Below are 26,513 nucleotides of genomic sequence, written 5' to 3' on the forward strand. Positions count from 1 at the left end.
GAGAAGAAAGGAAGAGAGAGAACGCGAGAGAGAGAGCAACAGAGAGAGAGAGAGAGAGAAAGAAAGAACAAGAGAGAAAGAAAATAAGAGAATGAGAGAGCAACAGAGAGAGAGAGAAAGAACAAGAGAGAGAAAGCATGAGAGAAAGAAAATAAGAGAGAACGAGAGAGAGAGCAACACAGAGAGAGAAAGCATGAGAAAGAACAAGAGAGAGAGAAAAAATAAGAGAGAGAACGAGTGAGAGAGAGAGAGAAGGAAAGCAAGAGAGAAAAAGAGATAGCAAGAGAGAGAGAAAGCAAGAGAGACAGATAGGGAGAGGAAAGGAGAGAGAGAGAAATGAGAACAAAAAGGGGAGAAAAAAGGAGAAATGAGAAAATGATTGAGGCAGAGAATGAGAGCTGAGAGAAACAAAAGAGAGAGAGGTGATTCTTGAAGCATATGGTAAAAAGCACCCAAATAATAAGAACCCCCCTCCAGCCCACACCTGTTTTTGAAAAGAATAAAAGAGAGAGAAAAACCAGCCCTCAATTGGTTTTGGAAATGGTTCGAGTGTGTATACACACACACATAAGGGGGGGAGAGAGACAGGGATGGAAAAAGAGAAGTGAGAGGGGGAAGGAATGAGGGGAAAAGGGAGGAAGAGAGAGAAATGAGAAACATGAGAGAGAAAAGGGGGAAAGACAGGAGAAGTACCCAGAAATGAGACAGTGGTATAAATTTGAGGAGGGATGATTGATGATTGACTATATTTATAAGGGGATGTTACATGGGATTGTATATATGAGGGGGTTATGTATGTGTGTATGTGTGTATGTATGTATGTGTTTGTTTGTTTGTTTGTTTATATGTTTGTTTGTTTATTAGATTTGTGTCATTTTAGTTGGTGGTGTGCCCCAGGATTTTGTAAATGTAAAAAATGTGCCGCGGCTCAAAAAAGGTTGAAAATCACTGCCCTAAATTATGTACCCAAATCGTAACTTCGGGTATATCTGACTAGCAATTCTAACCAACAAAACGATCCTTCTATATTGAAAAAAGAGAGGGTGCCTAAATGACTTTTCATGCTATTTGCTTCTCAATGCCTTACATTTACTATATACAATATGTAATAACTTCACCAAGGCTGCGAAGTGCTTATCGTTCCTTAAAATATAGCAAGTAATACCGGTAGTCCTCAACTTATAGCCACAATTGAGACCAATATTTTTATTGTTAAGTGAGACATTTGTCAAATGAGTTTTACCCCATTTTACAATCTTTCTTGCCACAGTTAGTGAAATGAATCAGTGCAGGTGTTAAGTTAATAACCTGGTCCTTAAGTGGTTCTGGCATCCCCACTGACCTTTCTTGACAGAAGGTTGCAACAGATGATCACATGACCTTGGAACACTTCCCACTTATGAACCAGTTGCCAAGCATCTGAATTTTGAACCCATGATCATGGGGATGCTACAAAGGTCGTAAGTGTGAAAAATGATCATAACTTATTTTTGTCAGTGCTGTTGTAACTTTGAAAAGTCACTAAATGAACTGTTGTAAGTCGAGGAATACCTGTACATGTTGCTTATCTATCTTTATATACAATCATAACAATTCTTCACATTAAATAGCACTTCAAACACAAAAACCAGCTACTTCTACTTTTATAGACTCAGCAACAATTTGTGGTGTCTGGTCTTGTTTGTTGTATTATGGATACTTTTGAGAATCAGAGCCTGCATTCTTCCATGACTATGTTTGTTGCTGAAAAAGAAATGTAAATCCTTGTCAACTGGTTTCTAAATCTCAGCATGTTGCTGAAAATATTTTTTCAAACTATCTCAGGCTGAGGGATGTGTTCGTTAGTATCTGGTAGTTATTTTCTAGGAATACTCAGGCAAAGTATTATTTAAAGGGAAAATACCTGTGACCTATCTATCCTCTGAATTATTTTAGGATTTAAGGGGGGGGGGAGAAACCAGAAAATCCTGATATTGGCAGGACAGTCAAAACAAACAAGCTAAGCTACTGCTGAGGACAAAGAATTGCTCATACAAATTTTTTTAAAAAATTGGCTATCTAGCATAGCATTAGTAATCCAGAAAGACTAGGTACTAAAATAACAATGAGGCCAATGCAAGATTTTGCTCAAATGGTTTTCTATTTGCCCTTGATTTGTTCTAAAAGAAAGAGCTCATTTGTCATGCTTTTTTTTTTTACTTAAAGGTTGAAGGCAAGCATAATTTGAAATCAAGCTCTACTCTTGATGATTGAACTACAGTGGTACCTCAAGATACGAACCCCTCGTCTTACGAACAACTCGTGATATGAACCCGGGGTTCAGAAAAATTTTGCCTCTTCTTACGAACTTTTTTCAAGTTACGAACCGGCGTTCGGAGACTGCTGGGAAGCCGCGCGGCTGTTTTAAAAGGTGACAGCCGGGCGGCGGGGCTTCCCAGAAGCCTCCCGAACGCCGGTTCGTAACTCGAACAAAGTTCGTAAGAAGAGGCAAAATTTTGCTGAACCCCGGGTTCGGTTCGGGAGGTTGCTGGGAAGCCCCCCAGGCCGGCTGCGACCTTTTAAAACAGCCGCGCCGCTTCCCAGCTGTCTCCCGAAGCCGAACGCCAAAGCTGAACTTCCGCGTTCGGCTTCAGGAGACAGCTGGGAAGCGGCGCGGCTGTTTTAAAAGGTCGCAGCCGTCCTGGGGGGCTTGCCAGCACCCCCCCAAACCCCAAACCCGGGTTCGGGGGGTGCTGGGAAGCCCCCCAGGCCAGCTGTCACCTTTTAAAACAGCCGCGCGTCTTCCCAGCAGTCGCCGAAAGCCGTTTTTTTGCGGGGGGGGTTTTGGTTGCACGGATTAATTGACTTTACATTGTTTCCTATGGGAAACAATGTTTCGTCTTACGAACCTTTCGTCTTACGAACCTCCTCCTTGCACCAATTAAGTTCGTATCATGAGGTATTGCTGTACATGCTTTCTTGATATCTAAGGCAATGGTTTTGCATTCAACCTCTATTGAGAAGATTTTTCCAGGTCCTACTTCAGCCAAAAAAACCAATTTTCAGGAACTCTCTTTAAATACTACCTTTTAATAATTTTTTAAAATACCTGCATGGCTTCTGAGATCACAATTCATATACATAGCTGCTAAAAACATCTTTGTCCAGGCCAAATTTCAAACAAAAGCAATGTATTGTTTTGTATTCACGAGTTTGAAAATACTGAGATATAAATTCTCTATTCCTCGCCGTGAGCAAGAAATGAATCTATTTGGCAATATTTTATATAAATGTGCATATTATTGTTTCCTCAAAACAAACAAAAATACTTCATCAATCTCATGTGAAAATGAAATGAAAATATTTAAAGTACAAAACATATATATATCCAGAAATTGGTAATTGAAGTTGATAGTACTTTCCAATCCCATTTTGCATCACTATGTATAATTTATTTTACTACATTAATTGCTTTGTCATATATGAAAACTGCAATATTTAAATGGAGCTTATACTGCAAATCGATGCATGTCTACAATAATAACCCAATTTTAAATGAACTTATTGCAAATGATCAACAGGACACCTATAATCAAATTGCTCCTTTACATAATTATAAACAGATATTAATAGTTAGTTTATATAAATTTTAAACCTAGAAAAGATCCAGTTTGGTGTAGTTAAGATGTAGAAACCAGGCAACAGTGAGTTCTAGTCTATCTCAAGGCACAGAAATCCACAGTGTAATTTTCAGTTGATCTCTTAGCCTAACCAAACTCAGGGTTGTGGCTGTTGCTGTTGTTGGGAAAATAGGAAAAGGGAGAAGTATTCCTTGAGTTGTAAAAATAAAGACAGAATGTAAATATAATAAGTGAATTGCTGACATTTTTACTTGCCTATAGTGTCTGGAAGGTCCAAAAGTTCATTGTGCTGTAGATCAAGTTTGGTGATCTGTGTGCAATTGCCAATCTCCTTTGGAAGATGTTCAAGCTGATTGTGGGCTACATCCAGCGTTATGAGGTTATACAACTCACCTGACAATAAACAGAGTCACATTGTTTGAGATTTTGTAGTAAAATGGGACAAAAGGTTTTTCAATATTTAAATAAATGAACAAGTCTTTAATATTGTCATTTTATCTGAGGGATCACAAAGGATTATGGCTAAGATTAAAAAAAAAAAACAATATAAAGACACACATCAAGTAATACTACTTTTTAACATTCTTGAATATTATTGCTTGCTTTTAACATTCTGTCCCATTGTATGTTTTATTTGCTCATTTTTATTAGAATAAAATAAAATAATTAGGAATTGCTAGAGTTTATTTTTTTTAAAATAAACTCTAGCAATTCCTAATTATTTTATTTATTTTTAAATCCAATGCAGCAGAGCTTATTGTTTGAACCCAAACATTTCAATTGACTTTTAAAACTCTACTACAGGTAAACTTTGCAAGAAAAAAACATGTCATTGTGTCCTGGAGTTCCAAGATATATCTTCAAAGTATCATAAATTCTTGTAATAATGAGGAAGTTGTATACAAATAAATAAAATTAACATTTTTATAAAATTATTTGTGGTAAAGGGAAATACTGGGTTAGAGAAATGCTGCCATATTCAACTTGTATTTCACTTTTCAATGTATAATTTTAAAAATTAAAGTAATTCATAATGGCCTAACAAAACAAATATCTGCCTTATTTTATGTTAAGTATTATTATTGTATTTTATTATTATGTAAATTTTTATCATTTAAGATTTTAAAAAGAGCAACTAAGACGTATTTGAAAAAGAAGCATCTTGCAGTATTCTTTTCTTTTGCAGGAATGCTTGAAGAATTCAGATGATCCGAAAAAAATATTCTTAAAAAGATATCGAACCAAGAGTACAAACAAGTTATATAATTAGAATTATACACATCCATTTATATTCAGCTATTGTGAGCATCGATAAAATAAACAGACCAGTCATGTGTCAGCTATCAAACAAGAAAACTAATAATCACTGGCCAATACCTGATTTTAAATCATTCTGCAGAAAAACAATAAAAATTGTACCTAACGGAACAATCCCCCAATTAGCTGGAATCCATCAGATGCCCAGCGTAAGCCAAGTCAGGAGTGAAAATAATGTGTTACTTGACACCTATGGCAAGGGATTAATTACACTGTTCCTCATTTTCAGATCATACACCGTCTGTTCCAAAGTGAACATTCAGTCTAATGAGTGATCCACCCAGGAATCAAAGTTGAATAAAGGATAAGAAAGAAAGGTAATGGAAAGTGAACTCTGGAACCTGAAATCTTTTCCATGTCACTAGCTCTTATTTTGCCTTCATCTACTTCCTCTTCCTCTTTTTCTTCTGGTGCCCATTTTCTCACATTCACCCCACAAAAAATAAGCTTCTGAGACAGAATTTCTTCCTGCAACAGTTTATTTTATGAAAAATAATTCAAACCTTCATAAACAATATTTAAAACAGCCAGTAGTATTAGTTTGACTGCTAAATTTGGTCTGTTTTTCTTAATTTTAATTTTTTTAAGCAGATTGTCACTTTAATGTTCCTCATGATAAAACCTGCACTAAATCATGCAGGGAAAATACAGACTGTTTTCAGAAGCAAAAGAAATGAACGCAAACTTGAAAGCAAAAGAAATGAACGCAAACTTGAAGTAGATGGAAAAACATATGAAATTAAGCCAAGTGTATTAATTTCACAACAATGACTGGCAAAAACAGTAATGATTTTTCTATAATAGATTAGGTTTAGGAATTACCAGAAATACTTTCAGTCCCAATGTTTTTAACACGGCATCCCTTGCCTCAAATGTATGAAGTACTAGGTATTATATTAATTTGCTATTCCTGGCAATAAGGCCCAGTATTATACCAAAGCTGTCGTGTCCATGTGCTAAAAAGCTCAGGAGGCAGCACCTAAAACATTGGAACCCATAATCTAACTGAAATATAATTTCCTTTGGCATACAGTAGAACCCCGACTTACGAGACTAATTGGTTCCGGAAGGAGGCTCGTAAGTCGGAACGCTCGTATGACGAAACATTGTTTCCCATAGGAAACAATGTAAAGTCAATTAATCCGTGCAACAACAACAAAAAAAAACCCGCTGCAACAACAAATTAATCCGTGCAACAACAAAAAAACCCGCTGCCGCCGAACGTGGAAGTTAGCGTTCAGAGACAGCTGCGAAGCAACGCGCGTGTTTTAAAACGTGGCAGCTGGCCTGGGGGGCTCGGGGGGAAGCCCCCGAGCCCCCCAGGCCGGCTGCCACATTTTAAAACACCCGCGCCGCTTCGCAGCTGTCTGCTGAATCCGGAACGCTAACTTCCGTGTTCGGATTCAGCAGACAGCTGCGAAGCAGCGCACGTGTTTTAAAAGGTTGCAGCCGGCCTGGGGGGCTCGGGGGGAAGCCCCCGAGCCCCCCAGGCTGGCTGCAACGTTTTAAAACACGCGCGCTGCTTCGCAGCTCTCTGCTGAATCCGGAACGCTAACTTCCGCGTTCGGATTCAGCAGACAGCTGCAAAGCAGCGCGCGTGTTTTAAAAGGTTGCAGCCGGCCTGGGGGGCTCGGGCGGAAGCCCCCGAGCCCCCCAGGCCGGCTGCCACGTTTTAAAACACCCACGCCGCTTCACAGCTGTCTGCTGAATCCGGAACGCTAACTTCCGCGTTCGGATTCAGCAGACAGCTGCGAAGCAGCGCGCGTGTTTTAAAAGGTTGCAGCCAGCCTGGGAGGCTCGGGGGGAAGCCCCCGAGCCCCCCAGGCCAGCTGCAACCTTTTAAAACACGCGCGCTGCTTCGCAGCTGTCTGCTGAATCTGAACGCGGAAGTTAGCGTTCCGGATTCAGCAGAGAGCTGCGAAGCAGCGCGCGTGTTTTAAAATGTCACAGCCGGCCTGGGGGGCTCGGGGGCTTCCCCCCGAGCCCCCCAGGCCAGCTGCAACCTTTTAAAACACGCGCGCTGCTTCGCAGCTGTCTGCTGAATCTGAACGCGGAAGTTAGCGTTCCGGATTCAGCAGAGAGCTGCGAAGCAGCGCGCGTGTTTTAAAATGTCACAGCCGGCCTGGGGGGCTCGGGGGCTTCCCCCCGAGCCCCCCAGGCCGGCTGCAACCTTTTAAAACACGCGCGCCGCTTCGCAGCTCTCTGCTGAATCCGGAACGCTAACTTCCGCGTTCGGATTCAGCAGACAGCTGCGAAGCAGCGCACGTGTTTTAAAACGTGGCAGCCGGCTCGGGGGGAAGCCCCCGAGCCCCCCAGGCCGGCTGCAACCTTTTAAAACACGCGCGCCGCTTCGCAGCTCTCTGCTGAATCCGGAACGCTAACTTCCGCGTTCGGATTCAGCAGACAGCTGCGAAGCAGCGCGCGTGTTTTAAAACGTGGCAGCCGGCCTGGGGGGCTCGGGGGGGGTGCTAGCAAGCCCCCCAGGCCGGCTGCAACCTTTTAAAACACGCGCGCCACTTCGCAGCTGTCTGCTGAATCCGAACGCGGAAGTTAGCGTTCCGGATTCAGCAGAGAGCTGCGAAGTGGCGCGCGTGTTTTAAAAGGTTGCAGCCGGCCTGGGGGGCTTGCTAGCACCCCCCCCGAGCCCCCCAGGCCGGCTGCCACGTTTTAAAACACGCGCGCTGCTTCGCAGCTGTCTGCTGAATCCGAACGCGGAAGTTAGCGTTCCGGATTCAGCAGAGAGCTGCGAAGCGGCGCGCGTGTTTTAAAAGGTTGCAGCCGGCCTGGGGGGCTCGGGGGCTTCCCCCCGAGCCGGCTGCCACGTTTTAAAACACGTGCGCTGCTTCGCAGCTGTCTGCTGAATCCGAACGCGGAAGTTAGCGTTCCGGATTCAGCAGAGAGCTGCGAAGCGGCGCGCGTGTTTTAAAAGGTTGCAGCCGGCCTGGGGGGCTTGCCAGCACCCCCCCGAGCCCCCCAGGCCGGCTGCAACCTTTTAAAACACGCGGGATACGAGCGCCAAGGAGCTGTCTCCTGAAGCCAAAAGCGGAAGTTAGTGTTCGGCTTCAGGAGACAGCTCCTTGGCGCTCGTATCCCGAATGTGAGCTCGGGAGGCGAACAAAAATGTCGCTCCCCTCCCAGCTCTTATCTCGAGTAGCTCGTAAGTAGAGCTGCTCGTATGTCGAGGTTCCACTGTATTGGGGGCGGGGGGGAGAACCAAGCTCAGCTGGGTGGAGTCCAGTTGCTGTAGGGTTGAAGGGACTTAGGGTCTGACTACAATTTATTGATTGATTGATTGATTGACTGATTGATTGATTTTATTTGATTTGTATGCCGCCCCTCTCCGAAGACTCGGGGCAGCTAACAACAATATAAAAGACAATGTAAACAAATCTAATATTAAAAATAATCTTAAAAACCCCAATTTAAAGAACCACTCATACATACAAGCATACCATGTATAAATTCTATAAGCCTGGGGGAAGGGAAATTTTAATTCCCCCATGCCTGACGACAGAGGTGGGTTTTAAGGAACTTGTAAAAGGCAAGGAGGGGGGGGGCAACTCTGATATCTGGGGGGAGCTGGTTCCAGAGGGTCAGGGCTGCCACAGAGAAGGCTCTTCTCCTGGGTCCCACCAAACGACATTGCTTAGTCGATGGAACCTGGAGAAGGCCAACTCTGTGGGACCTAACCAGTCGCTGGGATACGTGCGGCAGAAGTCTGACACCCAAAAAGTGAATGGATAGAGGTCAACAAACCTTCCTCCTGAATAGGAATCAGGGAACTGGCTTGAGGATCATTAGGACACCATGCCAGTTGGTCAACTATATGGGGCTAAGATGAAAGATCCATGGTCCTGGGATTGCCAGATGCAAAAGCCTCATCAGAATTCCTAGCCAGTTGGGCCCAATTTTGTGCCTTTGCAAACTGCGTCCCTAAGACCTGTTGTTTTCTAAGGGCAACAGAAGCAGATGATTTGGATTTAGAGGATTTGGACTTGGTAGAAAGGCCCTCTACTTCCTTTTTAGCCCTTTTGGGCTGGGAACATTCATCCGTCCTTGAGAGGTGGAAGAATCAGCAGAGCTGCTTCTAATAGAATCTCTGCCTTCAGCCATAATAGCTGCAGTAGCAATAATGATGAATCACTCTTTTAGCTCTTAATCACAAACAGGGGATTCTGTCCCTAGTGGGGATCAGTAGTACTCACTGTGCCTCACAAGAATTGTGGAAGAGCAATTAGCAAGATCAATAGCAGCAGCAGAATCATCAGGAGCAGCAACAGCGAAAGTAGCAGCCGCAGTTTTGGCACAAAACTGTAAATTCGGACATTTAGCTGGAAACGCTAACTGCTTCACGACTGCCAGCCGGCAATATGGCCACTCACATAGAATCAAGCTGGGAGATTTACTTATAGCTTCTGCTCAGAGGGAAAAAAAGGACGCTCACCGTGCCCGTCCTGGGCTCCAAGCTGATTGGAGCTGCAATAAAAGAAACTGTCTACAAAAAGGCCACCCATAGTGAGCCAATAGGGAAAGCCTAGTTGGGAAGTTCTAAGGAGTCATGATGTCAAAGCTTCAAAGGTGAAATGTTGTCATGCAGTTTAAATCGAAGCTGCTCCTCAGAGCCAACACACAGCAATTGGTAGCTAGCTGGCGATCTGAAGGCCACACTTGCCACAGAGGCTACAAGCCCCCCCACAAACGCACCAGTCACTTCCCAGCCAATTGATAATATATTTTTTTTAAATGACACAATTTCCAGTTAAAGTCCTAATTAATTCCTAACAAAAATTAATTAATTGCAACAATTCCCTAATAATCAGGAGCAACTTAATCTGCATCTCTCTTGGCTGAGTTGAAAAAATAGGCGTTGATTGCTTACCTGAACGCCTCTTCTCGTACGGTGAGCGGGTACAGCAGTCACATGGGTTGCTCATGTCCAATCCGGTGGAACTGAGCCTAGTATTAAAAAAGCTTGCCGGATCCGCCCCTTCCCCAGAATTCGCGAATCCATAGACTAGGCTCAGTTGTGAAGCTCTGCAGTGTTCAACTCTCATTGTTAGAGGAAGAAGGATATAGAAAGGTAAAGAAGACACATACAAGGGCGGGAAGTGACTGCTGTACCCGCTCACCGTACGAGAAGAGGCGTTCAGGTAAGCAATCAACGCCTATTCTCCGTACTGAAGGAGCGGGTCCAGCAGTCACATGGGACATACCCAATAGATGGTCCCTAGGGTGGGATTAGATTGCTATCGTGTGAGATAACGGATTGGAGTACCCTTCTGCCGAAGGCAGCGTCCGCTGAAGCGTAAGAATCAATCTTGTAGTGCCTGATGAAGGAATTTGGCGAGGCCCAAGTGGCTGCTTTGCAGACCTCCTCCAACGGGGCTTGAGTCGCCCAAGCGGCCGAGGTGGCTGCGCTCCTGGTGGAATGCGCTGTGATGTTCCTTGGAACTGAGAGGGAGGCCGACTCATAGGCCTTAGATATAGTCCCTCTGATCCAACGGCCTATTACTGTTGAAGACACTTTGGCCCCCATGACTCTGGGATGATAGGCTATAAAAAGTGCTTCTGACCTCCGAAAGGGTCCTGTGCGTTGGATATAGATTCTCAGCGCTCTGGTGAGATCCAGGGTGTGCCATCTAATCGCCAAGGGATGGTCTCGTTGGAGGCAGAAGGAAGGTAGGACAATATCCTGAGATCTGTGGAACATGGAACTAACCTTGGGTAAGAAGGTGGGGTCCAGTCGCAAGACTACCTTGTCCTGATGGAATTGACAAAGGTCCTGTCTGATTGAGAGGGCAGCCAGCTCCGAAATGCGTCGGGCAGAGGTAATAGCCACCAGGAATGCTACCTTAAAGGATAAGTACCTGAGGGACGCCGATTTTAGGGGTTCGTATGGTGCCTGCGTGAGGGAATGGAGAACCCGTGGCAAATCCCAGGATGGATACCTGTGGACCTTGGAAGGTCTGAGGTTGGCTATGCCCTTGAGGAATTCCTGAACTTCAGGGAAGGCTCGGAGAGGCTGTCTGTGGGGGCCCCCTAGGACAGATGAAATGGCAGCCAGATGACGCCGGAGGGTACTGGTGGAAAGTCCTTTATGGAAGCCTTGCATAAGGAAGGAAATAATTCTGTGTATGGGGATGCACAGAGGGGAAAGACCTTCCTGTAGACACCACTGGTGAAACTTGGACCACGTGTGGTCGTATATTCGATTGGTCGAACCCCTTCTGGCCTTTAAAATGACCTCCACTGAGTCGGGGTCATGACCACGCAGTTCTAAGTCTCTCCTGATAACAGCCAGGCGGTGAGGTGGAACCACTCCGGGTCTGGATGGAAAGAGGCCCCCTGCCGCAGCATATCCCCCGAAACGGGGAGTCGCCAAGGGTCCTGGACGGACAGCTGTTGGAGATCCGCGAACCAGGGCCGGCGGGGCCAATGAGGGGCGATTAAGATTACTCGGGCCCTCTCGGTGAGGACCTTGTGAATCACGTCCGGGAGGATTGGAATTGGAGGAAATGCGTAGAGTAGGCCTGGAGGCCATGGACTCCGGAGGGCATTGATTGCTTCCGCTCCCGGGGATGGAAATCTGGAAAAGAAGCGAGGGAGTTGGGCGTTCGCATTGGTCGCGAAGAGATCCAGGATTGGTAGGCCGAATCTGAGGCTGATTTGATGGAACAGGTCTTGGTGGAGGTTCCACTCTCCTGGGTCTATCGTTGCTTGGGATAGCCAATCCGCCTGGACGTTGAGGCTCCCCGAGATGTGATCGGCTAGGAGCGACTGGAGATGTTTTTCCGCCCAGAGGCCCAACTTGAGGGCCTCCCTCATGAGAGCCTTGGATCTCGTGCCCCCCTGTCTGCAGATGTGGCTTTTTGTGGCAATGTTGTCGGTGAGAATGAGAACGTGCCGGTTGGGAATGCGAGGAGAGAAATGCTTCAGAGCCAGGGAAACGGCTCTTAACTCTAGCCAATTGATTGGCCTGGAAGCTTCCTCTGGGGACCACGTGCCCTGGGCTATCATCCCCTGGGCGTGGGCGCCCCATCCCGATAGACTGGCATCTGTGGTGATGACAAATTGATCCGGGCACCTGAACGGGGATCCTCTGTCCATGGCCGGAGACTTCCACCACTTGAAGGATCTGCGAACACTTAGTGGGATGACAATGCGCCGATTTGAGTTGCTGTGCCCCGATCTCTGAAAAGGTAACAGGAGCCACTGGAGTTCCCTAGCATGAAGGCGAGCCCAGGGAATGATGCCTATGCATGACACCATCTTCCCCAAAAGGGAAGAGAAAGTTACTATGGATACTGAAGAATTAGATAAAATGTTAGAAATTAACTCCACTATACTGAGTTTTCTCTCGGGAGAGAGAAAAACCTGGGAGGATTCTGAATCAATAATGGATCCCAGGTGAGAAATGGATGTGGAAGGTTGGAGGTGACTTTTATCAAAGTTGATGGAAAATCCATGGTCCTGAAGGACTGACATGGTGACAGAAAGGTCAGTTTTCACTTTCTCTAGGGAGTTCCCATGAACCAAAATATCATCAAGATAACATAAAATGTGGATGGGAAACGCCCGGATATAGGCCGCCAGAGACCCCAAGAGCTTTGTAAAGACCCGAGGGGCCGAGGACAGGCCAAATGGCATCGCCCTATACTGGAAATGCCTGCCTTGAAAGGAAAAACGTAAAAATTTTCTGTGGCATTTGGCTATAGGAATGTGAAGGTAGGCCTCAGTGAGGTCTAAGGAGACCATGAAATCTCCCGTGTGAATGGCGGCCAAAATAGAAGATAAGGAGTGCATCTTAAACTTCCTATATTTGATGAATAGGTTTAGTTTCTTTAAATCCAAAATAGCTCTCCAACCTCCGGAGGACTTTGGAACCATAAATAGGATGGAGTAAAAACCTAGGCCCTTCTGACCGGAAGGGACCGGTTGAATGGCTCTGATGGACAATAGATGAGAAATGGCCTCCTCCATACGGTTACAATCTGAGGAGGACCTGGGAGAAGGGCAGGAAATAAAACGTTTAGGGGGAGGAGAAATAAATTCTAAAAGAAGGCCTGTTTGAACAGTGTCAATGACCCAGGGGTCCTTGGAGGTGAGACGCCAATTAGAGGCGAAATGAGCTAGACGACCCCCTATGGGAATAGAGGGAAGATTACCATCTAGGTTTTTTTGAAGCCCTGTTAGAGGAAGCTCCCCTTTGGAAGCGAAACCCTCTACCCCTGGAGTTCCTACCTTGGGAACGAAAGCGGGGGGAATACTGACCTGGAGATCTCTGATAGGAAGCCGCTTGATCTTGCTGGCGCCCTGGGCGACGAAAGGACTGCGTTTTGGTAGCCTTTTTTGTGGTTGGACCCAAAACTTTCTTCTTATCCGTGGTTTCCGTGAGGAGTGGATCCAGAAGATCACCGAAGAGAAGGTCGCGCTTTAAGGGACCCTGGGATAACTGCCACTTCTGGCGAACTCCCGCTTGCCAAGGGCGAATCCATAGGAGTCTTCTTGCCGTTGTAGAAGCTGCAATAGACTTAGCAGAAAATCTAGTAGATTGCAAGGTGGCATCAGCCACGTACTGGGCAGCTGCAAAGACCTTGTTGAAGTCTTGTTGACCTCTCAAGTCATCGGGAGGAATATGCTGTTGAATTTGGCGAAGCCACAGCAGCATGGCTCTGGAGAAAAAGGAAGCCGCTGCAGAACTTTTAATGGCCCAGGAATCAGCGGTGAATCCTCTTTTGAGCATTTGCTCAATGCGCTTGTCCTCTGGGCGGAGGACTTCCTCCGCCTCGCCTGGCACAGCCGCTGCCGAGTGAAGGATCTTGACAGGTTCATCCGGTTTGGGAAAGGATAGAAGCTCTTCATAGGAAGAGGAAAGTTTGTACAACTTTCTGTCCTTGGTGGAGGGATTAAGGCCAGAGGCTGGAAATTCCCACTGTTTGAGTAAAGCATCTTTAAACAATTTAGGCATAGGAATTACCTCGTTATCCTCCTGTTCCTCTGTGAAGTAGGGTAAATTCTCCTCCGGGGGATCAGTGGAAGTGGAGGCTTGTTTCTCCTGGGCCGCTAATCCCGTAGAAATTCTAGCTTTGAGGAGGAGAGATTTGAATAATTGAGAAGGAAAAATAGTAATTGGAGAAGGAACCTTTATTTGGGATTCCTCATCATCTGATAAACCTTGAAAAGGATCCTCATCATCCTCCATATCCTCATATTCGTCCTGGGAGGAATCTGAATCATCCTGAATAGGAGCTCTGACCGCTGGGGAAGAACCCAAGGGGCGGGAGGGACGAGAAGGAGGAGGAGGTAAGGGAAGCTCATTGATGGTGGAGAGTTTGGCATCAATGGCTTTGGACAACACAGCAAAAATAGATTGGAACTCAGGAGGTAAACTGGAAATATCAGCAGAAAAGGCAGAAGAATCCCTAAAGGCCTGGGAGGATCCTGGCTGGGGGGAATCTTCAATAATATCTGGTTCCTCTGGACCTATGCCCCATAGGTTAGGTTGGGGTCTGTCTAGGTTTGGCTCATCCAGAGATAACACAGGGACCCCAGAAGGAGGTAGACTAGAAGCCTCTGGGGGGTCTTGACTACTGATTACTTGGGCCTGCACTTTCAAACGTTTTGCTGATTTGTCATGAATTTTTTGTAGGGCTAGGTCCCTTCTCTTCTCGGCCCTGGTGACCTTGGTCGAGGGGCGGGCCCCTGGAGAAGAGGAGGAAGAGGCCTGGGGGATACTAGTAATCTCATCGCCTGTAGGCCTGGCCTCTCTGGGACCTTTAGTTGTGCCTCTCTTGGGAAAGGTAGCCATAGTCTGACAATTAACAGAAGACAAGGCTGAGCCAATAACTGAATAATAAGGAGAAGAATTTCAAGGACTTCCCAAGAGGAATGGATCCTGCTTCGAGGCCTCGAAGCTGCTGAAACTTGAGGACAATCTGGGCAAACCCAGAGTTCGTGCCCCCAAATCCAGCGGGGCCAGCCTCCCTAAACTTTGTAATTAAGTAAACCAAGGCACTCTGGTTGGAGGCTTAGCCGGTGGAGAATTTAGCCTGGGACCCCCAAGGCCCGCTCCGGGATCCACGCGGTGGACTGAGGCCTACGCGGCTGGCAGGAGGCCAACACGAGAGGCCTAGATTTAAAAAGGGCGCGAAGGCCTTCGCGCCGAAAAAATCGCTCCGTAATATTTCTTAAAGGGGAAGCGATCGACTAAGTCCAGGAGACTAGAAGGCGTCTCACTCCGCAGGAGGTATTTCTTAAGCCCTTAAATATTTTGTATACAATAAATAATCAATAAATCAATAGATTAATACTTGCACCAGGACCTCCAGGCCAAAGGATTAGAAGAATCCACAAGCGGCCGCGGGGATCGTATCCGGCAAAACCGCCGGGGGAAAACGAAACCGCAACTTCTCCAAGGAAAAAAGCCGAGCCGCAAACGGCTGGCGCTATTAGTGCAAGTAAATAATAATGATAAAACAAATCTTACTACTTTTGAAGAAAAAAGATCGAAGGGAAGGTGTTAGAATGTTGAACGAGCTATCACAATACAACCGCAGGATATGCGAACTGAGCGAATTCTGGGGAAGGGGCGGATCCGGCAAGCTTTTTTAATACTAGGCTCAGTTCCACCGGATTGGACATGAGCAACCCATGTGACTGCTGGACCCGCTCCTTCAGTACGGAGAAACTAGAGTTCATCCAAAGGAAGAGGCATGGACAAATTGCAACTGAGCCCCTGGCTAATCAGATTAAAAGATAGCCCATGCTTGAACTCTCCAAGCAGTGCACGGGAGAACCCACAATTTTTATTATAACATACTGTCTATCTTTTCCCAAACTGCATCCTGCTTTTAACACACTTTTTTCTCTGGTGTTTCTAAAGCTTTGGTGTGTTCCACTCAACTCCCAAACACATTGTGCAAATATAAGATGATGTGACTAGAAATTATAGTTGCACTTTGAAACAAATCCATTGCAAGGATTTTTTAAAAATTATAAACAGGGCTAGTTAAGTCACCTGAGCGCTAAAGCTGTGTGTAAGAACAGACTTGTGTTTATGAGCACAGCATTGCTTACTCTGCCCACCCACCTGGGATGCTCCACTCATCCACTTGGGATGCTTCTGCTAAAAATTCCAGAATTTTAATTCATATTGGTCAATCCTAAAGTAAACATCAGCTTCAAAATCAAAATTTTAAAAATGGTTATGTATCATGGGGGGACACAATGTATCATGGGGGGACACAAAGATGTTGAGCTTATCTGCTGGAAAGCTGACAGCTTGGGTTCAAGATTCGAGTACTGCAAAATGGCCATGAGCTTCCGCAGGATCTGCTCACCTAGCAGTTCGAAAGCATATAAATGCAATAAATAGGTACCACTTTGATGGGAAGGTAATGGCATTCCGCGCACTTGAATGTATAATCACTGGCATATGATCACAGAATATCTACGGACCATGCTGGCTCCCTTGGCCAAGAAACCATGCTGGCTCCCTAGAATCAGATACAACTAGGCAGTCAAAACCTTTTCATTTACCTTTTTATTTATTATTTCAAGTGAAATAAATCTATGAGACAGCAGTTAAAAATTACCATTCATTATAAATAGAATGTTGAATATGTAGTAAATTTTACCAATCTCAGAAGGATGGAAGACTGACTCAACCTTGAGCCCCATCAGGACAAATTCCAGAGTGTGGGCAAAGTTAGCCTGCAATACTGCATTCCAACCATTGTGCCACCAAGACTTAAATTAGTATCAATATGTTTCAATTGCTTCAATTTTTGCTCATTAATAGCGGACATACAATAATACCAATATAGACAAGAAATAAGCATTTCATACAGGATTTTAAGAAGTCTTACCGATTTCTGCCGGCAGTTGTTTGATTTTGTTCTCCCGTATGCTTAGCATGGTGAGATTGGACAAGTTCTTGATATCTTTTTCCACTGAAGTGATACGATTAAAGCGCAGATAAAGTGTAGTAAGCGAAGTTAGCCTATACACCACAGGAGGAATCTCTCTCAATTTGTTATGCCGTAGATCAACCATACGAAGTTGTTTCAAGTTACCAAGAGAGTCCGGAAGGCTGGTGAGTGAGTTCTCACTTAAGGCCAAAGTTTCCAGATTCAAAAGACAGCCTACCTCAGCAGGTAGTGACTGTAACTTATTTCCATATAAATAAAGTTCCGTCAACTGGGTTAACTCTTTGATAGATGATGGGAGCAGATGTATAGACCTCTTAGCCAAGTCCAAACGTACTGAATTTTCTTCCCGACATTTGTTTAGCTCTTTGATCACTTCAGCGTTACTGGATTTTTTACGGGCACCTGGAGCTGGGTTGGGCCGTTTTATTGTGTTGTCTACTGAAAAAGCCACGCCCGGCTGTGCACTGCTAGAGTCCTTCTTCCCATCTTTGGCTTCCTTCCCTTTGGTCTTAGATTCTCTGTCTTTACTTTCTTTCCCAAATCCACCAGAGGCCTTGGCCTCTTTCTCCCTTTCTTTTGCTGAAGACACTTTGGGATCTTTCTCCTTACAATCTTTTTCTTTTCCAAGACTACTACTCATTGTTCCTCGGTTTAATTAATACCACTTGAAATCCAACGTGAATTTTAGTTAACAAAATCCAAAAAAGAAATTAAGATGATTCATTCACTTTTGATATACAAGGAGGTATAAAAGACAAAAGTGTGATCTAGAAGTCACAAGTGTAGCGGCATAGTAATTATCTGCTACATGTTGGATCCAGACAGCTTCAATATCAGAAACCCCGGCTGCTGGTTCTTAGATAGTCAAAAAAATCTTCATTAGAAGTTCTGTAATATAAGGAGAGAAGAGAGATTAATGCATAGATGCTCTCAAAATCACATGTTGGTTTGCTCTGCAGAAAAAGGATGTAAAATCACAGTTCATAACAATTCTTCTTTAATTGTTTATAAGGAATAAAAGAGATATTTCCCAAAACTGCATTAATAATAAGTTAGAATTGCTATTCTGATTGCATAAAAACCAAAGATCTTAACATAAGTAATCAGCTGACAAGATCATCTGCTGAATGAAGCTCCCCTGCCTTGCTCTAAACTGGTCTTACTTGATAGTATGCTCTGATATTCTGGAATGTAGCTGAACAACTATTACTTTAAAAGTACTGTAAATTGAAAATCTGGAAGAGTAATGCAGATTTGGGGCCCCACAATAACTCTTGAAATTTAAAAAAACATGAAAAATTTATAAAGCTAAAAAAAGATGTTATTTTAAATATATTCTTGACAGTTTAGTACTGTATTCCCTAATCCCACTTAGGTTTTATCCAGCTCTACAAAAAAATATTAGTTTTACTATAGAAAGTCTTTCTTTCTAGCTTTCTCTTCCACTATCCACACAGTTTTCCTATATTCTGTAGGTTTCTCAGCCTTCACAATTTTAAAATCTGTTTCCCAGAATTTCCAGCAAGCAATGGGGAATATGTATTTTAATGGTACCAAGGTTGAGAGAGATTGCTCTAGAAGGTGCTCCAACAGTTTGTTTAGTGACCATTCAAGTGTGATCATTTTTCACACTTATGACATATGTAGCATCCCCATAGTGATATGATCAAAATTCATATGCTTGGCAATTGGTTCATATTTTAATATAAATATTTTTTATTGATTTTTAATATTTAAATAATACTTTCTATACTCCCTATATTAAGTAGGGAACAAATTACCTTAAATAGGATAGCCGTCACAAATCAGTATATGCAATAAGTGTGGAAAAATGTAAGAATTTGCCACATGTATCGCCACTAAATAAGACTCTTAAAAATATTCAGTCAGACTCAGAGTTACTGGTCTTCCAGCATCGCTCTAGATGTCTCTTCTGGCGCTTCATTTCCCAGAGCTCCTCGGTAAACCAGGGAGCTTTCCTGGATCCATCACCATAGAGAGGTAACAAAGGCGCAATCTGGTCCAGTACCCCTGATACCACCCTATTCCAGGCAGCCACCGTGGACTCGGCCGAACTGTGGACAAGGGACTCCGGTATCACCCCAAATTCCTTCTGGAACCCTTTTATTCTGCATTACTTCCTTCCAGCAATTGGAAACAGTTTGTACACCATCCCATGGGGTTTCTCAGCACGTACCATTTTGAGTTCTTTATCACAGTTGTCATGGTGATCTGTGCTGCATTACAATTTTGCATAATCTGTTAAATCTTGAAAGCCATAAATTGCTGTGACTGATGGTCTTATCTACCATCTGATAACACCCACATTGCAAAAATGCTAGCACTAGTGACATATTTGTTGATGGGAGTACATGAAAAAGGTTGACTCGAAGCCAAGTTGCACCAATTTGAGTTTTTTAAAGCAGACACATTCAAGAATATGATTAGCAAAATGAAAAACTGACTCACACAGAGGCTTCTTCCTTAACATGCATTTCTAGATTACTAGAAACAGCATAGTTGACTTCATTTTTCTCTTTATTCCAAGGAGATAAATATAAAAAAGCTAAAGTACATCAGAACAAAGACTTATCCAGCACAATATTTCTATAGCTAACTAGTTATCACTGGTATCTACATTAAGCCCACAAAATAAGGAACAAATACTACAATGAACTCTTGTTTTCTTTTCTACCAATATGTTACATGAAACACTTGCAAACTAGGCTTCCATGTAATCTTTAAAGGCATTGCCATGTGGATTATGTTGCAATAATCCAGGTGGCTGATGATAAATAAAGGCATGAATCATTGTTGTCTCATCCCAGGTGGAGTTACAACTGGCACTCTAGTTGTGGCAAAGAAAAAAAGCCAAACAGCTTCTGTCGACTGTTTCAAGAAGACCATTGAGTTGTGGACTTCCTGTTTCAGCAATAAGCTTACCTATCCAAAGATACCATTGGAGCCACCAAGTATCCCTAAAATGAACAACCAGTAATTCTTTCTTCATAGAATTTAATTTTAGCCTGTTCTCTCCAACCCACCACAGTATCAGCATCCATAAGGCCACACCACCACCAATTTGGCCCAGATTAATAATTTATCAAGTAGTAAACTGATGGAACCAAACCCTGAACTGTCAGGTAACCATTCTCAGTGGCTTCGTGTATGCATTAATCAGGAGGTAAAGAAGATTCTTGCATTCAACGAAGAAACTAGGCGTTGATTGCTTACCTGAACGCCTCTTCTCGTACGGTGAGCGGGTACAGCAGTCACATGGGTTGCTCATGTCCAATCCGGTGGAACTGAGCCTAGTGTTAAAAAAGCTTGCCGGATCCGCCCCTTCCCCAGAATTCGCGAATCCATAGACTAGGCTCAGCTGTGAAGCTCTGTAGTGTTCAACTCTTATAGTTAAAGGAAGAAAGGTTATAGGAAGGTAAAGAAGACACATACAAGGGCGGGAAGTGACTGCTGTACCCGCTCACCGTACGAGAAGAGGCGTTCAGGTAAGCAATCAACGCCTATTCTCCGTACTGAAGGAGCGGGTCCAGCAGTCACATGGGACATACCCAATAGATGGTCCCTAGGGTGGGATTAGATTGCTATCGTGTGAGATAACGGATTGGAGTACCCTTCTGCCGAAGGCAGCGTCCGCTGAAGCGTAAGAATCAATCTTGTAGTGCCTGATGAAGGAGTTTGGCGAGGCCCAAGTGGCTGCTTTGCAGACCTCCTCCAACGGGGCTTGAGTCGCCCAAGCGGCCGAGGTGGCTGCGCTCCTGGTGGAATGCGCTGTGATGTTCCTTGGAACTGAGAGGGAGGCCGACTCATAGGCCTTAGATATAGTCCCTCTGATCCAACGGCCTATTACTGTTGAAGACACTTTGGCACCCATGACTCTGGGGTGATAGGCTATAAAAAGTGCTTCTGACCTCCGAAAGGGTCCTGTGCGTTGGATATAGATTCTCAGCGCTCTAATGAGATCCAGGGTGTGCCATCTAATTGCCAAAGGATGGTCTCGTTGGAGGGAGAAAGAAGGTAGAACAATATCCTGAGTTCTGTGGAACATGGAACTGACCTTGGGTAAGAAGGTGGGGTCCAGTCGCAAGACTACCTTGTCTTGATGGAATTGACAAAGGTCCTGCCTGATTGAGAGGGCAGCCAGCTCCGAAATGCGTCGGGCAGAGGTAATAGCCACCAGGAATGCTACTTTAAAGGATAGGTACCTGAGGGACGCCGATTTTAAGGGTTCATATGGTGCCTGCGTGAGGGAATGGAGAACCCGTGGCAAATCCCAGGATGGATACCTGTGGACCTTGGAAGGTCTGAGGTTGGCTATGCCCTTGAGGAATTCCTGAACTGCTGGGAAGGATCGGAGAGGCTGTCTGCGGGGGCCCCCTAGGACAGATGAAATGGCTGCCAGATGACGCCGGAGGGTGCTGGTGGAAAGTCCTTTATGAAAACCTTGCATAAGGAAGGAAATGATTCTGTGTATGGGAATGCACAGGGGAGAGAGGCCTTCCTGTAGACACCACTGGTGAAACTTGGACCACGAGTGGTCGTAGATTCGATTGGTCGAGGCCCTCCTGGCCTTCAAAATGACCTCCACTGTATCAGGGTCGTGACCACGCAGTTCTAAGTCTCTCCTGATAACAGCCAGGCGGTGAGGTGGAACCACTCCGGGTCTGGATGGAATGAGGCCCCCTGCCGCAGCATATCCGCCGAAACGGGGAGTCGCCAAGGGTCCTGGATGGACAACTGTTGGAGATCCGCGAACCAGGGCCGGCGGGGCCAATGAGGGGCGATTAAGATTACCCGGGCCCTCTCGGTGAGGACCTTGTGAATCACGTCCGGGAGAATTGGAATTGGAGGGAATGCGTAAAGTAGGCCTGGAGGCCAGGGGCTCCGGAGGGCATTGATTGCTTCCGCTCCCGGGGATGGAAATCTGGAAAAGAAGCGAGGGAGTTGGGCGTTCGCGTTGGTCGCGAAGAGATCCAGAATCTGAGGCTGATTTGATGGAACAGGTCTTGATGGAGGTTCCACTCTCCTGGGTCTAACGTTGCTCGAGATAGCCAATCCGCCTGGACGTTGAGGCTCCCCGAGATGTGGTCGGCTAGGAGCGACCGAAGATGTTTTTCCGCCCAAAGGCCTAACTTGAGGGCCTCCCTCATGAGAGCCTTGGATCTCGTGCCCCCCTGTCTGCAGATATGGCTTTTCGTGGCAATGTTGTCGGTGAGAATGAGAACGTGCCGGTTGGGAATGCGAGGAGAAAATTGCTTCAGAGCCAGAGAAACGGCTCTTAACTCTAGCCAATTGATTGGCTTGGAAGCTTCCTCCGGGGACCACGTGCCCTGGGCTATCATCCCCTGGGCATGGGCTCCCCATCCCGATAGACTGGCATCTGTGGTGATGACAAATTGATCCGGGCACCTGAACGGGGATCCTTTGTCCATGGCCGGAGACTTCCACCACTTGAAGGATCTGCGAACCATTGGTGGGATGACAATGCGACGATTTGAGTTGCTGTGCCCCGATCTCTGAAAGGGTAATAGGAGCCACTGAAGTTCCCTAGCATGAAGGCGAGCCCAGGGAATGATGCCTATGCATGACACCATCTTCCCCAAAAGGGAAGACAAGGTTACTATGGGTACTGAAGGTTTTGATAAAATGCCAGAAATTAACTCCCCTATACTGAATTTTCTCTCGGGAGAGAGAAAAACCTGGGAGGATTCTGAATTAATAATGGATCCCAGGTGTAAGATGGATGTGGAAGGTTGGAGATGACTTTTATCAAAATTGATGGAAAATCCATGGTCCTGAAGGACTGACATGGTGATAGAAAGGTCTGTTTTCACTTTCTCTAGGGAGTTCCCATGAATCAAAATATCATCAAGATAACATAAAATGTGGATGGGAGACGCCCGGATATAGGCCGCCAGGGATCCCAAGAGCTTTGTAAAGACCCGAGGGGCCGAGGAAAGGCCAAATGGCATCGCCCTATACTGGAAATGCCTGCCTTGAAAGGAAAAACGTAAAAATTTTCTGTGGCATTTGGCTATAGGAATGTGAAGGTAGGCCTCAGTAAGGTCTAAAGAGGCCATGAAATCTCCCGTGTGGATGGCGGCCAAAATAGAAGATAAGGAGTGCATCTTAAACTTTCTATATTTGATGAATAGGTTCAGCTTCTTTAAATCCAAAATAGCTCTCCAACCTCCGGAGGACTTTGGAACCATAAATAGAATGGAATAAAAACCTAGGCCCTTCTGACCGGCAGGAACCGGTTGAATGGCTCTGATGGACAATAAGTGAGAAATGGCCTCCTCCATACGGTTACAATCTGAGGAGGACCTGGGAGAAGGGCAAGAAATAAAACGTTTTGGGGGGGGGAGAAATAAACTCTAAAAGAAGGCCAGTTTGAACCGTGTCAATGACCCAAGGGTCCTTGGAAGTGAGACGCCAATTAGAGGCGAAATGGGCTAGGCGACCCCCTATGGGAATGGAAGAAAAATTACCATCTAGGTTTCTTTGAAGCCCTGTTAGAGGACGCTCCCCTTTGGAAGCGAAAACCTCTGCCCCTGGGGTTCCTACTTTGGGAACGAAAGCGGGGGGAATACTGACCTGGAGATCTCTGATAGGAAGCCGCTTGGTCTTGCTGGCGCCCTGGGCGACGAAAGGACTGCGTTTTGGTAGCCTTTTTGGTGGTTGGACCCAAAACTTTCTTCTTGTCCGTGGTTTCCGTGAGGAGTGGATCCAGAAGATCACCGAAAAGAAGGTCGCGCTTTAAGGGTCCCTGGGATAACTGCCACTTCTGGCGTACTCCCGCTTGCCAAGGGCGAATCCATAGGAGTCTTCTTGCCGTTGTAGAAGCTGCAATAGACTTAGCAGAAAATCTAGTAGATTGCAAGGTGGCATCGGCCACGTACTGGGCAGCTGCAAAGACCTTGTTGAAGTTTTGTTGACCTCTCAAGTCATCGGGAGGAATATGCTGTTGAAGTTGGCGAAGCCACAGAAGCATGGCTCTGGAGAAAAAGGAAGCCGCTGCAGAACTTTTAATGGCCCAGGAATCTGCGGTGAATCCTCTTTTGAGCATTTGTTCAATCCGCTTGTCCTCTGGGCGAAGGACTTCCTCTGCTTCGCCTGGCACAGCCGCCGCCGAATGAAGGATCTTGACAGGTTCATCCGGTTTAGGAAAAGATAGGAGCTCCTCATAGGAAGAGGAAAGTTTGTACAATTTTCTATCCTTGGTAGAGGGATTAAGGCCAGAGGCTGGGAAATCCCACTGTTTAAGTAAAGCATCTTTAAACAATTTAGGCATAGGAATTACCTCATTATCCTCCTGTTCCTCTGTGAAGTAAGGTAAATTTTCCTCCGGGGGATCAGTGGATGTGGAGGCCTGTTTCTCCTGGGCCGCTAATCCCGTAGAAATTCTAGCTTTGAGGAGGAGAGATTTGAACAATTGAGAAGGAAAAATAGTAATTGGAGAAGGAACCTTTATTTGGGATTCCTCATCATCTGAGAGGCCTTGAAAGGGATCCTCATCCTCCTCCATATCCTCATATTCGTCCTGAGAGGAATCTGAATCATCCTGAATAGGAGCTCTAACCGCTGGGGAAGAACCCAAGGGGCGGGAGGGACGAGGAGGAGGAGGAGGTAGGGAAAGCTCATTGATGGTAGAGAGTTTGGCATCAATGGCCTTGGACAACACAGAAAAAATAGATTGGAATTCAGGAGGTAAACTAGAAATATCAGCAGGAATGGCAGAATAATTCCTGAAGGCCTGGGAGGATCCTGGCTGGGGGGAATCTTCAATAATATCTGGTTCCTCTGGACCTATTCCCCATAGGTTAGGCTGGGGTCTGTCTAGGTTTGGCTCATCCAGAGATAACACAGGGACCCCAGAAGGAGGCAGATTAGAAGCCTCTGGGGGGTCTTGACTACTGAGTACTTGGGCCTGTACTTTCAACGTTTTGCTGATTTGTCATGGATTCTTTGTAGGGCTAGGTCCCTTCTCTTCTCAGCCCTGGTGACCTTGGTCGAGGGGCGGGCCCCTGGAGAAGAGGAGGAGGAGGCCTGGGGAATACTAGTAATCTCATCGCCTGTAGGCCTGGCCTCTCTGGGACCTTTAGTTGTGCCTCTCTTGGGAAAAGTAGCCATAGTCTGACAATTAACAAAAGACAAGGCTGAGCCAATAACTGAATAATTAGGGAGAAGAATTTCAAGGACTTCCCAAGAGGAATGGATCCTGCTCCGAGGCCTCGGAGCTGCTGAGACTTGAGGTCAATCTGGGCAAACCCAGAGTTCGTGTCCCCAAATCCAGCGGGGCCAGCCTCCCTAAACTTTTAAATTAAAGTAAACCAAGGCACTCTGGTTGGAGGCTTAGCCGGTGGAGAATTAAGCCTGAGCGTCCCAAAGCCCACTCCGGGATCCACGCGGTGGACTGAGGCCTACGCGGCTGGCAGGAGGCCAACACGAGAGGCCTAAATTTAAAAAGGGCGCGAAGGCCTTCGCGCCGAAAAAAATCGCTCCGTAATAGAATTCTTAAAGGGGAAGCGATCGACTAAGTCCAGGAGACTAGAAAGCGTCTCACTCCGCAGGAGGTATTATTTTAAGCCCTTTAATAGTAATACAATAAGGAATCAATAAATCAATACTTGCACCAAAACCTCCAGGCCAAAGGATTAAAAGAATCCACAAGCGGCAGCAGGAATCGTATCCGGCAAAACCGCCGGGGGAAAACGAAACCGCAACTTCTCCAAGGAAAAAAGCCGAGCCACAAACGGCTGGCGCTATTAGTGCAAGTAAATAATAAAGATAAAACAATTCTTACTACTCTTGAAGGAAAAGATCGAAGGGAAGGTGTTAGAATGTTGAACGAGCTATCACAATACAACCGCAGGATATGCGAACTGAGCGAATTCTGGGGAAGGGGCGGATCCGGCAAGCTTTTTTAACACTAGGCTCAGTTCCACCGGATTGGACATGAGCAACCCATGTGACTGCTGGACCCGCTCCTTTAGTACGGAGAATGCCTCCAAGCCCATTTCTCCTCTCCTACTCCCATTGATAGGAACTTTCAACTGAGGAAGGAGCAAAGTCGCTGCAGAAAGTGTCTTCAATTTCCAACCCCAAGCTAGTTTAAAAGGTTACCATGAGCAATGCTTCTAAAGGCCACATTTTAGTAGCTCTTTAAATGTCTGAAAGAAACAGGATAGGTGCATTTCTCCCATCCAAGTCTACAAAGGTTATCCATTGTGCCACCAAAACTCTTTCCATTTCATGTCTGAATTCTGATAAAAGATGCAAATACGCCACTTCTTTCAGGATGTTCTATGGTTGGCGCCTCAACTCTTTCTGAACCTTTCCCAGAAAAGGAAAGGCTGGAGTCTGATGATAGTTGTATAGAGTGACTGAGATGTTTTAGGAATTGATAATATACCATGAAGCATGTATCAATGTCATGACCCATTAGAAGAAAGTTGATGAAATACCATTTCTTGAGTAGTAACCATTTAGTCTAGTGCAACAAACTAATAATAATCCATTATCGTGGATGCCAAAAGTGAAATGGAATGTTTCTGTCTTCAGACTTACAAAATCACACAAGTCAGCACCTTACTGTGAAGCCCAGCAAATTCAGATTTATATCTTA

The 26,513-nt window shown here is 45.4% G+C and overlaps 1 protein-coding gene across 1 annotated transcript in view; it reads right to left on the reverse strand.

Moving 5' to 3' along the window:
• The window catches only part of SHOC2 (SHOC2 leucine rich repeat scaffold protein), a 78,063-nt gene that overhangs the window by 27,925 nt on the left and 23,625 nt on the right, over positions 1 to 26,513 (reverse strand). Inside the window, exons 2-3 of the mRNA XM_070752736.1 lie at positions 16,805 to 17,755; positions 3,876 to 4,013 (exon numbers count right to left, since the gene is read on the reverse strand). Of these exons, the coding sequence (XP_070608837.1) occupies positions 3,876 to 4,013; positions 16,805 to 17,507 (841 nt within the window). The 5' untranslated portion in view covers positions 17,508 to 17,755. The remainder of the gene's footprint in view (positions 1 to 3,875; positions 4,014 to 16,804; positions 17,756 to 26,513) is intronic.

Source organism: Erythrolamprus reginae, chromosome 5, assembly GCF_031021105.1.
Source record: "Erythrolamprus reginae isolate rEryReg1 chromosome 5, rEryReg1.hap1, whole genome shotgun sequence".
NCBI classification, from domain to species: domain Eukaryota; kingdom Metazoa; phylum Chordata; class Lepidosauria; order Squamata; family Dipsadidae; genus Erythrolamprus; species Erythrolamprus reginae.